At 44.6% G+C, this 14,338-nt stretch overlaps 1 protein-coding gene across 1 annotated transcript; it reads right to left on the reverse strand.

Moving 5' to 3' along the window:
- Positions 1 to 6,605: 6,605 nt before the first annotated feature.
- On the reverse strand, positions 6,606 to 10,535 carry LOC132893842 (polyadenylate-binding protein 1-like 2). Its single transcript, XM_060932999.1, has 6 exons — positions 10,352 to 10,535; positions 7,727 to 7,920; positions 7,509 to 7,624; positions 7,261 to 7,400; positions 7,048 to 7,139; positions 6,606 to 6,908 (listed from the first exon to the last, which is right to left on the reverse strand). Exons 1-6 carry the CDS (start codon positions 10,533 to 10,535, stop codon positions 6,606 to 6,608), a joined length of 1,029 nt encoding a protein of 342 aa, XP_060788982.1.
- Positions 10,536 to 14,338: the final 3,803 nt, after the last annotated feature.

A 14,338-nucleotide genomic window follows, 5' to 3' on the forward strand; every position in this document is an offset into this window, starting at 1 on the left:
AATACCGTGACCTCGGCCTTAAATACTGACCTCGGCCCCGAGGGCCTCACTCAGTACTTTCAAGACCTCGGTCACGGTATTTCACGACACGGACCTCCCAGCTGGTAAATAACACACACACACACACACACACATATATATATATATATATATATATATATATATATATATATATTATATACGCTGTGATATAAAGAAGAATGCAGTCATCTGAGCCTGTCCGGTGTGAAGTTTCCACAGTTTGTGATGATTTGGGGTGTCATGACATCTGCTGGTGTTGGTCCACTGTGTTTTATCAAGTCCAAACTCAACACAGCCATCTACCAGGAGATTTTAGAGCACTTCATGCTTCTATCTGCTGACAAGCTTTATGGCCAAAACTGTGCCAAAACTACTACCAAATTGTTTGCTGACCATGACATTACTATGCGGGCGGTGTAGTGGTTAGTGCTGTCGCCTCACAGCAAGAAGGTCCGGGTTCGAGCCCCGTGGCTGGCGAGGGCCTTTCTGTGCGGAGTTTGCATGTTCTCCCTGTGTCCGCATGGGTTTCCTCCGGGTGCTCCAGTTTCCCCCACAGTTCAAAGACATGCAGGTTAGGCTAACTGGTGGCTCTAAATTGACCATAGGTGTGAATGTGAGTGTGAATGGTTGTGTGTCTCTATGTGTCAGCCCTGCGATGACCTGGTGACTTGTCCAGGGTGTACCCTGCCTCTTGCCCATAGTCAGCTGGGATAGGCTCCAGGTTGCCTGCGACCCTGTAGAACAGGATAAGCGGCTACAGATAATGGATGGACGGATGGACATTACTGTGCTTGATTCGCCAGCCAACTTGCCTGACCTGAACCCCATAGAGAATCTTTGGTGTATTGTCAAGAGGAAGATGAGAAACACCCGACCCAAAAGTACAGATAAGTTGAAGGCTGCTATCAAAGCAACCTGGGCTTCAGGAACACCTCAGCAGAACCACAGGTTAATCGCCTCTATGCCACTTCACACTGATGCAGTAATTCATGGTAAAGGAGGCCCAACTAAGTATTGAGTGTATAAATGAACATACTTTTCAGAAGTTTGACATTTCTGTACTGTAAATCCTTTTTTGATTATTCTTAGGAAATATTCTAACGATTTGAGATACTGGATTTCTGATTTTCATGAGCTATAAGCCATAATCATCAAAAGTAAAACAAAAAAAGGCTTTAAATATTTCAGCTTACGTGTAGTGAATATAGAATACAGTATATGAAAGTTTATCTTTTTTAATTAAATTCAGAAAAAATAACTTTTTTTTTTACAATATTCTGTTTAAGATGCAATAGTATATGTACAGAACTCTCCTGAAATGTGTTTCCCACTTTGCTGTGAGTAGAAAAGGTTTTTAGGATCACTCCTGTCTCAGCTGATTCAGATAATTTTATTGTCTAGTCTTTAAGTTTTCTTCTGTAACAAATCACTTATATTAAAAAAAAGAAAAAATATAAAGAAAAAAGGCTTTGCTTGAACTGGGTGGAGGGCCTTTTGTGAGGGGAACCCCCCCCAAAGGTTAAAAAAAAGGCAGAAATGTCATGAAGGCAGAGAGAGAGAGAGAGAGAGAGAGAGAGAGAGATGGCTGGCTGTTTGTTTTCCGACTGAGCCCCCCAAAACTGAACCCCCCAAAAAACAAAGGCTGTCTGAGGAGTGTGTACAGCTGAAAGTCTTCTCAGAAAGAACATAAAACTTTCACTCATTGGTCAAGAATACTGCAATGGAAAAAAAATGAAGTGCACCTGTAAATAACAAAACAAGAACAAACAAACAAACAAACAAACAAACAAACACCCCACCCCACCCAAGTACGAAGAACGTGGCTTCAGCACTAAAGAAAATAAATAATTATTCACAGATAAATGATGGAGTTAAAAACATGTTCTGTATCTCATCCAGAGTTTATTGTATCTTTTTGCTGGGTTGAATCTCCAGAAAATGGCATTTCTGCAGTGTGCTTATTATCATGATTGTTATTGTTGTTCTTGTTGTTGTTATTTTTATAATAATAATAATAATAATAATAATAATAATAATAATAATAATTATTATTATTATTATTATTATTATTATTATTATTATTAATTTTTTTAGTATGAAGCATGCAAAATTATTTTTTGAGTGTGTGTGTGTGTGTCTGTGTGTGTGTGTGTGTGTCCCCAAAGGCTTCTCTGTGTTTTGTTCTTCAGTTGTGTCTTTGTTCTGCTGCACTTCACTGACAGTTGCTATTGATGTAGAAGTAGCAGAATCTTCATCATTGACTAGAGCTAGAACCTCAGGTGCAGCTGGTTGTGGGGCTGGAACCTCAGGTGCAGCTGGTTGTGGGGCTGGAACCTCAGTGGAAGCTGGTTGTGGGGCTGGAACCTCAGTGGAAGCTGGTTGTGGGGCTGGAACCTCAGTGGAAGCTGGTTGTGGAGGTTGAAGCTCATCTGCAGCTGGTTGTGGAGCTGGAACCTCAGCTGCAGCTGGTTGTGGGGTGGGAACCTCAGGTGCAACTGGTTGTGGGGTGGGAATCTCAGCGGAAGCTGTTTGTGGAGGTGGAACCTCAGGTGCAGCTGGTTGTGGAGGTTGAAGCTCATCTGCAGCTGGTTGTGGAGCTGTAACCTCAGGTGCAGCTGGTTGTGGAGCTGGAACCTCAGCTGCAGCTGGTTGTGGGGTGGGAACCTCAGCTGCAGCTGGTTGTGGAGGTTGAAGCTCATCTGCAGCTGGTTGCGGAGCTGGAACCTCACCTCAGCTGCAGCTGGTTGCGGGGCTGGAACCTCAGCTGCAGCTGGTTGCGGGGCTGGAACCTCAGCTGCAGCTGGTTGCGGGGCTGGAACCTCAGCTGCAGCTGGTTGCGGGGCTGGAACCTCAGCTGCAGCTGGTTGCGGGGCTGGAACCTCAGCTGCGGCTGGTTGCGGGGCTGGAACCTCAGCTGCGGCTGGTTGCGGGGCTGGAACCTCAGCTGCGGCTGGTTGCGGGGCTGGAACCTCAGCTGCGGCTGGTTGCGGGGCTGGAACCTCAGCTGCGGCTGGTTGCGGGGCTGGAATCTCAGCTGCGGCTGGTTGCGGGGCTGGAACCTCAGCTGCGGCTGGTTGTGGGGCTGGAACCTCAGCTGCAGCTGGATGTGGGGCTGGAACCTCAGCTGCAGCTGGATGTGGGGCTGGAACCTCAGCTGCGGCTGGATGTGGGGCTGGAACCTCAGCTGCGGCTGGATGTGGGGCTGGAACCTCAGCTGAAGTTGGTTGTGGGGTTGGAACCTCAGCTGAAGCTGATTGTGGAGGTTGAAGCTCATTTGCAGCTGGTTGTGGAGCTGGAACCTCAGTTGCAGAGCTGGAACCTCAGTTGCAGCTGGTTGTGGAGGTGGAATGTCAACTGCAGCTGGTTGTGGGAGCTGGAACTTCAGGTGCAGCTGGTTGTGGAGCTGAAATCTCAGCTATAGCTGGTTGCGGAGGTGGAACCTCAGTTGCAGCAGGTTGTGGAGGTCAAAGCTCATCTGCAGCTAGTTGTGGAGCTGGAACCTCAGCTGCAGCTGGTTGTGGAGGTGGAAGCTCAGCTACAGCTAGTTGTGGAGCTGGAAGCTCAGCTACAGCTAGTTGTGGAGCTATAACCTCAGCTGCAGCTGGTTGTGGAAGTGGAACCTCAGCTGCAGTTGATTGTGGAGCTGAAACCTGTTGATGTATAAATAAATTGTTATATAAGTAAATTGTTGAGTGATAAATAAATTTATTAAGGATAAAATTAGTTTATATGTTTAAAGTCTTCATTTCCCTGTAAATAAAATAAAATTCTTCTCTTGCCTTCAGGAGAGCATCCATTTCATCCACCTACAAACAAAACCACACACATATATGCATGTATTACCTGTGTAAATTAAAGTGATATGTATATCAAGACTGAATACGAGAGTGAAACAGTTTGTGCATTGCTTAAATAAACACTCATTACTACGACCACTTGACAAATAATTCTTAAAAAAAAAAAAATAGTAATAATGTGTGTGTTGGGGTGTGTGAGCACCCTAGCACGCAGGAGCTCAGGATCTGAGATCATTTTCAATATCTCGTAAATATTTCCATTCTCCACAAGCATCCAGGTGATCTTTTTGGCCAGAGCACAGTAGATTTTGCTGACCAGCGGAAACATATGATCGTCTGCAGAGAGAGAGGGTGTGTGTGTGTGAGAGTGAATAGTGATAAAGCAAATGGTCTCATGGATCAGGCACCAGATCCTTTCTGTACACTATTAATGTGTAAGAAAAGAAAGAGGAGTTAAAAGCAGCTGCTTGGAGACATTTTCAGTCTGCACACAGAAACACTTGGGAAAATTGAAAAAGTGCAAAAAAAAAAAAAAGTAGTACTGCAGAGCAGGAGTGTATATGAGTGTGAGACTTACACAGTGTCAGGACCCGCTTGTCTACTGGTAAAGATTCCAAGATGGAAAGAATCAGATGTGTCCCAGGTGGTCGAAATGTGGATACAATCTGGAAGCATAGATTATTATTATTATTATTATTATATTTTATTTTTATTATATTTTAACATGAAGCATGCAGAATAGTATTTGTTTGTTTTGTTTTGTGTGTGTGTGTGTGTGTGTGTGTGTGTGTGTGTGTGTGTCCAAAGGCTTCTCTGTGTTTTGTTCTTCAGTTGTGTTTTTGTCCTGCTGCACTTCACTTACAGGTGCTATAGATGTAGAAGCAGCAGAACCTTCATCATCGACTAGAGCTGGAACCTCAGCTGCAGCTGGTTGTTGGGCTGGAACCTCAGCTGCAGCTGGTTGTGGGGCCGGAACCTCAGCTGCAGCTGGTTGTGGGGCCGGAACCTCAGCTGCAGCTGGTTGTGGGGCCGGAACCTCAGCTGCAGCTGGTTGTGGGGCCGGAACCTCAGCTGCAGCTGGTTGTGGGGCCGGAACCTCAGCTGCAGCTGGTTGTGGGGCCGGAACCTCAGCTGCAGCTGGTTGTGGGGCCGGAATCTCAGCTTCAGCTGGTTGTGGGGCCGGAATCTCAGCTTCAGCTGGTTGTGGAGCCTCAGCTTCAGCTGGTTGTGGAGCCTCAGCTTCAGCTGGTTGTGGAGCTGAAACTACAGCTGGAAGCACCAAACAAATATGTATAATTACAAGCAGTCATGGAGACACTTGAACACACACTGGGCGGCACGGTGGTGTAAGTGGTTAGCATGGTCGCCTCATAGCAAGAAGGTTCTGGGTTTGAACCCAGCGGCCGGCGAGGGCCTTTCTGTGTGGAGTTTGCATGTTCTCCCCGTGTCTGTGTGGGTTTCCTCTGGGTGCTCTGGTTTCCCCCACAGTTCAAAGACATGCGGTTAGGTTAATATGGGATGGCCTTGGGCTGAGGTGCCCTTGAGCGAGGCCCCTAACTTCCAACTGCTCCCCAGACTCTGTTAGCATGGCTGCCCACCGCTCTGGGTATGTGTGTGCATGTGCACTGCTTCAGATGGGTTAAATGCAGAGAGGAAATTTCACAAGTGTGTGATGAATAAAGTTGTGCTTTCTTTCTTTTCTTTCTTTCTGTGTAACAAATGTAACACTAATATACAATCAGAAAGATGTGGCTCACCTTGAGGCTGGATGGTCTGCGCAGTCCAGTGAGGAAAACTCATCAGGACCTGCTGGCAGCTTGCATCAGAGGGAGCCAGGTTCTGAGTCTGTAACACACACATACACACAGCCATTAGCAGACATTTTGAATCATTTTAGATGTTGGTGGATGTTCTGTATTGTGTGAACACCAACCTGCATGCTTGCCATCCTCTGAATGTTCTGATAAGCAAGGTAAGCCTGGCGCTCCTCCTTGCGCTGAGCTACAGCCACATATAGCGGCTTCCTGCACCACATCCTGCCATTCATCCCCTTTATGGCATTCATGGCTTCCTCAGTGGATGAGAAATGTACAAAGCCAAAGCGTTTAGAGTGGCCATTCTCCATCATCACCTGTAGTAGACAATGAGGAGACACGAAGATAAACACACTAACATGGCTAGCCATGACAGAATATCAATGAATATCACAGAACAGGAAGAAGATGGCTATGTTTTCTTAGCATCAAGGTTCTGGTTTTGTACCTCAACACAAAAAACAGAGCCAAGCTACGGAAACCCTTCATACTAGAAACACCCACTTCAGTGTCAGTAAGTGGAAGTGGACATCATCTCATCTCATCTCATCTCATCTCATTATCTCTAGCCGCTTTATCCTTCTACAGGGTCACAGGCAAGCTGGAGCCTATCCCAGCTGACTACGGGCGAAAGGCGGGGTACACCCTGGACAAGTCGCCAGGTCATCACAGGGCTGACACATAGACACAGACAACCATTCACACTCACATTCACACCTACGGTCAATTTAGAGTCACCAGTTAACCTAACCTGCATGTCTTTGGACTGTGGGGGAAACCGGAGCACCCGGAGGAAACCCATGCGGACACGGGGAGAACATGCAAACTCCACACAGAAAGGCCCTTGCCAGCCCCGGGGCTCGAACCCAGGACCTTCTTGCTGTGAGGCGACAGCGCTAACCACTACACCACCGTGCCGCCCCAAGTGGACATCAGTTATTGAGAAAAGAATAAAATGTTGGGATCATTAGATTTAAATGACCTTTGCGCTGATTATGGTTCCAAATTGCAGGAACTCCTTACGCAGACACTCATCATCCACATGACCATCCAGGTTCTTCACGTAGAGGTTCAGCCCCTGCAGCAGAAAGGGCAGAGTCAGACTTGTGTGTGTGTATGTATGTGTGTGTGTGTGTGTGTGTGTGTGTGTGTGTGTGTGTGTATTTACCTGCTCATGCTTATACCGGAGATCAGCCTGTCTCTCTGCTTTACTCTGTGTGTGGCCCACATACACAGTCTTACCGTTCAGCTCCTTCCCGTTCATCTCATCCACAGCCTGAACGTGCACACACACACACACACACACACACACACACACACACACACACACACACACACACACGATTAATCACTGTTTTTCTTGCTGGAAGGAAACTTTACACAAGGTTGTACACTTGGCTACAGTGTACGCTCACCTTCTGTGCATCCTCATTCCTCACAAATTTTATGAAGCCAAATCTAGACTTCCCGTTCTCATCATTGACAACCCGAACGTTTGCCACAGGACCTGGAACAAAAGAACACATACACACACCAACAATTGTAAGGCTCCGTCTCAACTCTAGAATTTGCTCAAGCAAGCCTTGTTTATAGTGTTTAACTCATAACATTCTATTCGGGATCCTCACCAAACTTCTTGAAGATATCTTTCAGCTTCTTGTTGTCCAAGTCCTCATCAAAGTTTTTGATGAAGATCTTGCTGAGGACTTTGTGACGCTGGCTCCTCTCAGCCATGCGCTTCTCACGGGATTTAAAGTATTCAATAAACCTGTAACAAAACAGTGCCACTGCTCTTAGAGTCTTTATCGAAACAAATGACAAAATCCTGACATTTGAACTCAGGCTGGTAAAAAGTAATAATCTACACATGGCTTACACTTTACGGCCGTTCAGTAGTTTGCCGTTTAGTGTCTCCTTCGCTAAATCCGCTGCCTCAGCAGATTCAAATTGGACATAACCATACCCTACTGGTCTTTTCTCATTACAAACAACCTTCAGGAGAGACAAGTCATGTCAACACACACAATTAATATCAGGATGTTAATATCAGCTCACACTGATATTGTTCACATTCAAACAGTTCAAAGGCTAAACCTTGCACGACAGGATCTTTCCAAAGAGGGAGAAGGTGTCAAACAGGGCCATGCTGTCAATTGACTTGTCCAAATTGTTAATGAACAAGTTTCCAATGCCACTGCTCCTCAGCGATGAATCCCTCTGGGACCACATTAGGCGCATGGGCTGTCCCATGAGGAGCTCAAAGTTGAGCATTTCCAGTGCTCGCTCAGCTGAGGAAAAAAAGTGGGTTATTTCAATAAAAAGACGTAAAGATGTATCTGTTACGTGTGTGTGTGTGTGTGTGTGTGTGTGTGTGTGTGTGTGCACAGTGTCTTGCAAAAGTATTCATCCCCCTTGGTGTTTGTCCTGTTTAGTTGCATTACAAACTGGAATTAAAATGGATTTTTTGGGGGTAAGCACCATTTGATTTACACAACATGCCTGCCACTTTAAAGGTGAAAATTGTTGTTTAATTTTGACACAAACAATAATTAAGACTAAAAAACAGAAATCTGGAGAAATTGTATTCACCCCCCAAAGTCAATACTTTGTAGAGCCATCTTTTGCTGCAATTACAGCTGCAAATCTCTTGGGGTATGTCTCTATTAGCATAGTACATCCAGCCACTGGGATTTTTGCCCATTCCTCAAGGCAAAACTACTTCAACTCCTTCAAGTTAGATAGGTTGCGTTGGTGTACAGCAATCTTCAAGTTATGCCACATATTCTCAATTGGATTGAAGTCTGGGCTTTGATTAGGCCGTTCCAAGTGTGGGGAATTGCGCCACACATGGCGTTTCCCATGATGGCCAAAAAGATCAATTTTAGTCTCATTTGACAAGAAAATCTTCTTCCATGTGTTTGGGGAGTCTGCCACATGCTGTTGGGCAAACTCCAAACGTGTTTTCTTAAGGTATTTTTTTTCTGGCCACTCTTCCATGAACCCCTGCTCTGTGAAGTGTACAGCTTAAAGTGGTCCTATAGACAGATACTCCCATCTCTTTGCAGCTCCGTCAGGGTTATCTTTGATGTCTTTGTTGCATCTCTGATTAATGCCCTCCTTGCCTGGTCTGTGAGTTTTGGTGGGTAGCCTTCTCTTGTCAGGTTTGTAGTGGTGCCATATTCTTTCCATTTTGCTATAATGAATTTAATGGTGCTCCCTGGGATATTCAAAGTTTGGGATTTTTGTGGCTACTGCCTCACATAGAGGCTGTAGCTACTATGTCATTGTGTTGTAAGAATGTAAGAATAAGTGTAACAATCCCTCACTGTGCATGCGCATATGCATACACATGTTCCGATTAAAATGGCTGGTGAATGTATACAATTCAGTTCACCATTTGAAATAAATGGATTAGAGAAATCACTTTCAGACATGTTTATGCTTATTACCGAGGGAAAGTGTGTTCCTATTTTAAAATATACTCCAGGTTGTCCCCCTTTCCTCACCTTCTTCAGTCAGTGTGATGTAGATGTGATGCACTTTCAAGTTGCTACAGGAAGTTGTCGAAAAGAGACCACTGAGCTCTAGTGCCGGGCCTTTTCCAGGAAATAAGAGTTTCGGTCATGGTGACAGTGTGTGTATGTCAGCCTCAGTTCGGAGGTTTCAGTTTCAAAACTTTAAGACGAAAGAGTAGAATAATATAACATACTTGGTATAACATACTTTGGTATCACTAAGATACTTGGTATATTTTACTTCTGTGATTTTTAAATTGTTAAATTCTGGATTATGCTTCATTTTTGTGGCTACTGCCTCATAGAGTAACTACATATGCTATATTTACTGTATGGACATGGGATCAGAAAACAATTTTATTTATAAGCAGTAGCCACATGGACCCATAGGGTACATATTTATTTATTTATTTATTTTTTATAACCCAACCCTGATCTATACTTATTCACAACCTTGTCTCTGACCTGTTTGGAGGCTCCTTGGTTTTCATGTTGCTTGCTTAGTAGTGTAGCAGAGTCAGGGTCCTTCCAGAACAGGTTGATTTATACAGACATCACGTGACAGATCATGTGACACTTTGATTGCACACAAGTGGATCTTAATTAACTAATTATGTGACTTATGAAGTGAATTGGTTGGACCAGCTCTTATTTAGGGGTTTCATACAGAAGGGGGTGAATACATATGCACACTCCAGATTTCTGTTTTTTCATCTTAATTATTGTTTGTGTGACAATAAAACAACAATGTGCACCTTTAAAGTGGTAGGCATGTTGTGTAAATCAAATGGTGCTAACCCCCCAAAAGTCTATTTTAATTCCAGCTTGTAATGCGATAAAACAGGACAAACACCAAGGGGGATGAATACTTTTGCAAGATATTCATATATATATATATATATATATATATATATATATATATATATATATATATATATATATACAGAATTATTGGCACTCGGTAAAGATGGGTGAAAAAGGCTATGGAAAAATATCTGTGGTTAATTAATCACACACTGAAAATATGAGAGAAATACAACCTTTAATTGTAGTATTTATAAGAAAATAAATATATCAGTAAAATATAGTTTTGAACAAAGCTACAACCAGGCACATAACTCGACTTTATCTGTCTAATAAAAAGTAAAATATGCAACAAGTGTGTGGAATAGTGTTCTCCTTTGTTGTGCATGGTTTGTATTACCATCGGCCCGACGGTAAAAATTGATGTACGCATAGCCAAGTGAGGAGCCTGTCATCCTGTCCCTGCACAGCCGGATGGAGTGAATGGGTCCTGCAGGACTGAACTTCTCTATAAGCATGGGCTCTGTCACTTTGGCGTGCAGATCCCCCACATATAGTGCAGCTATCACAGAATTTGTGTTCATTTCACCTAAGGCAAACAAACAAACAAACAAACAAACATAAATTGAACAATGGGAGAGTACTTTCCGCACCTAAATATATCCTATTCCCCTCTGAAAATGAGTAATAACTATAGAAATAGGAAGATATTTTAATATATAGCTCTAGAGTATCCTGGAACTCAACCCAGAAGCAAAAATAAATGGTTTCACTGCGTGCAGACTGCCATTCGCATCCATACATAAAGCTGCATTCTCGGCTCTGGTCGCTAGATGGCACTGTTGCGTGATTTGACTAAAAAGTACATTTCTCAGAAATTGGAGGAGTCTTAAAATGCAAAGGCACAGAATTCCTTAGTTATGCATCTCATCTCATCTCATTATCTCTAGCCGCTTTATCCTTCTACAGGGTCGCAGGCAAGCCGGAGCCTATCCCAGCTGACTACGGGCGAAAGGCGGGGTACACCCTGGACAAGTCGCCAGGTCATCACAGGGCTGACACATAGACACAGACAACCATTCACACCTACGGTCAATTTAGAGTCACCAGTTAACCTAACCTGCATGTCTTTGGACTGTGGGGGAAACCGGAGCACCCGGAGGAAACCCACGCGGACACGGGGAGAACATGCAAACTCCACACAGAAAGGCCCTCGCCGGCCACGGGGCTCGAACCCGGACCTTCTTGCTATGAGGCGACAGCACTAACCACTACACCACCGTGCCGCCCTGCCTTTTTTAAATTAATTATTCTAAATTATAATTATGCTGGGCGGCACGGTGGTGTAGTGGTTAGCGCTGTCGCCTCACAGCAAGAAGGTCCTGGGTTCGAGCCCCGGGGCCGGCGAGGGCCTTTCTGTGTGGAGTTTGCATGTTCTCCCCGTGTCCGCGTGGGTTTCCTCCGGGTGCTCCGGTTTCCCCCACAGTCCAAAGACATGCAGGTTAGGTTAACGGGTGACTCTAAATTGACCGTAGGTGTGAATGTGAGTGTGAATGGTTGTCTGTGTCTATGTGTTAGCCCTGTGATGACCTGGCGACTTGTCCAGGGTGTACCCCGCCTTTCGCCCGTAGTCAGCTGGGATAGGCTCCAGCTTGCCTGCGACCCTGTAGAAGGATAAAGCGGCTAGAGATAATGAGATGAGATGAGATAATTATGCTTTTTTTGTTGTGCAATAAAATGAAATATTTCTCTGAACTGACTGTGTCCACTGTTTTCATTTCAAATCTAATTTTGCCCTTTCAGTTTCACAAGGTAAAAAACCGCAAATTTAATAATGTTGAATTGTGCGTAAATCAGTCCTAGATGCCACCAGAATGCACCATTTGAAGTCTCTAATTTCAAAATTTTCCGGGGGAGCATGCAACCGGACCCCCTTAGCAGCCAGCCCTTACGGTTCTGCATCAGTAGCACCGCTCTGATATTTTTTTCTGGAGAAAGCCCAAAGCGGCTAGAGATATTTTATATATATATATACACGGTGGTGTAGTGGTTAGCGCTGTCGCCTCACAGCAAGAAGGTCCTGGGTTCGAGCCCCGGGGCCGGCGAGGGCCTTTCTGTGTGGAGTTTGCATGTTGTCCGTGTGGGTTTCCTCCGGGTGCTCCGGTTTCCCCCACAGTCCAAAGACATGCAGGTTAGGTTAACTGGTGACTCTAAATTGACCGTAGGTGTGAATGTGAGTGTGAATGGTTGTCTGTGTCTATGTGTCAGCCCTGTGATGACCTGGCGACTTGTCCAGGGTGTACCCCGCCTTTCGCCCGTAGTCAGCTGGGATAGGCTCCAGCTTGCCTGCGACCCTGTAGAAGGATAAAGCGGCTAGAGATGATGATATATATATATATACATGGTGCGATTTGCTGGGGGGGGATCATCCCCCCCCTCTGGTTTTTATCTCTGATGAAAAAAAAATCCTCGGGGACAACCCCGTCAATAAAACAAACAAACCGAAAAAAAAAGTTGACATGCCAGGCATGTTGTGACACAGTTTTCTATGGTCTACATTGCACTCACTTTCAAAATGACCCGAAGTGGCAGCTTTGATGTTCACGAACGTCTAGGGTTGCCAACCATCCCGTATTTTGGGTAATTTTAATTTGTCCCGTCAGGGACAGATCCTGCCCCTCACTCCAATGCTGTGGTGTAAATCGCGTAATTGCCGTGAGAAGCGCTATTACCGCGAGTCGCGGTCATCTGCGATTTAAAACCATTCACTGTTGCCATATCCTGAATTTTTAAGCTATACTGACAAAATAGGCATCAAATTACACTAGAGCAGATGGTGCAGCCAGTAGATACAGCCTAACTGTTCGATAAGGATAGCAGATAGCTTAAAAAAAACCCCTTCAGAAACAGGATAGACCTCAGCCTATAGTAGGGGAGCTTTTCTGCCTCACTCCTGCCTTTGTGATGTCTTTCTCTCTTCTTCTTCTTCTGCTATGAAGCATTGCAGAAGGTTCTTAGGGTTTTCAAATGGACAATTAAGCAAATATCAGGGTTTTACAGCTACAGCAAATCATTTTTCAGTTAATGACATTGCCTTCATAAATATGGCCTGATGAATTATTTGGCCAAAGTTTAAAAGAGAAAAATGAGACAATGATATTAGAATTGTTTGTTATTTTGCATTAAGTTACTTAAAAATATCCATTAATTGGTCTATTAATTTTTAAAAGCTCTATTTTAGAAATGAATTTGTAGTGGCCTACATTTGAAACACTCACCTAAAGGCGATTCGGTACCGTAACTATTTTGGGGCGCTGGGGTGCGTGTACAGGGCCTGTACCGGTACTTGTCCGCACCCGGAACAGTTTGGATATGAGAAAGCTGGCAACCCTACGAACATCCCCAGCAAGTAGATACATTGTAGATAACCAGAGTGTGAACGTGGATTTAGCGCCATGAATCACATCCTTACTGATGAGCGCAACAGAATGACTGTATCCACACTGACAGCCTTCTTTTCCTCGCTGTCAATGGGCCAGACGTGCATTCCTTCCCTGCTGAGACATTCGCAGAAATGTGGATTAAAGAAGGGCGAAACGCGGCGGATAGCGCACCGACGGGAAAGCAGAAAAGGCCACATGAACTGCACCATCAGAGCAAACTGTTCATTTAGTATTCATGTATTTTAGTGATTTTCTGTCCATTTAATCCGGAGGGAGAGAAACATCACAGCAACGCGACAAGCAATGCGAACTTTGTTGTGTGTTAGTGTTCGTGTATTTAGTCAGAGAGATAGGAAGATGAATTTACTATCTCTGGTTTAGTGTTCGTTTTCATTTAGTGTTATTCATTTGATATCATCGGATGTTATTGAGCTGTTAGCCTACTGTTACCTTAATTTTGTGACGTTTCATGATTAAAAAAAACCCCATCCCCCCTTCTGTTTTTTTGACAAATCGCACCATATATATATATATATATATATATATATATATATATATATATATATATGGCGGCACGGTGGTGTAGTGGTTAGCGCTGTCGCCTCACAGCAAGAAGGTCCTGGGTTCGAGCCCCGGGGCCGGCGAGGGCCCTTCTGTGCGGAGTTTGCATGTTCTCCCTGTGTCCGCGTGGGTTTCCTCCGGGTGCTCCGGTTTCCCCCACAGTCCAAAGACATGCAGGTTAGGTTAACTGGTGACTCTAAAATTGACCGTAGGTGTGAATGTGAATGGTTGTCTGTGTCTATGTGTCAGCCCTGTGATGACCTGGCGACCTGTCCAGGGTGTACCCCGCCTTTCGCCCATAGTCAGCTGGGATAGGCTCCAGCTTGCCTGCGATCCTGTAGAAGGATAAAGCGGCTAGAGATAATGAGATGAGATGAGATATA

This window comes from Neoarius graeffei, chromosome 11 (genome assembly GCF_027579695.1).
Source record: "Neoarius graeffei isolate fNeoGra1 chromosome 11, fNeoGra1.pri, whole genome shotgun sequence".
Taxonomy (NCBI): Eukaryota; Metazoa; Chordata; class Actinopteri; order Siluriformes; family Ariidae; genus Neoarius; species Neoarius graeffei.

Bases quoted from the DNA above. Each gene is read 5' to 3' on its own strand.
- LOC132893842 (XM_060932999.1), bottom strand. From the start codon at position 10,535: ATGAACACAAATTCTGTGATAGCTGCACTATATGTGGGGGATCTGCAC. The intron at 7,625-7,726 runs GTTTAGCCTTTG...TCTCTCCTGAAG, and splicing joins GAAAGATCCTGTCGTGCAAG to GTTGTTTGTAATGAGAAAAG. The intron at 6,909-7,047 runs GTGAGCGTACAC...GTGCACGTTCAG, and splicing joins GGAATGAGGATGCACAGAAG to GCTGTGGATGAGATGAACGG.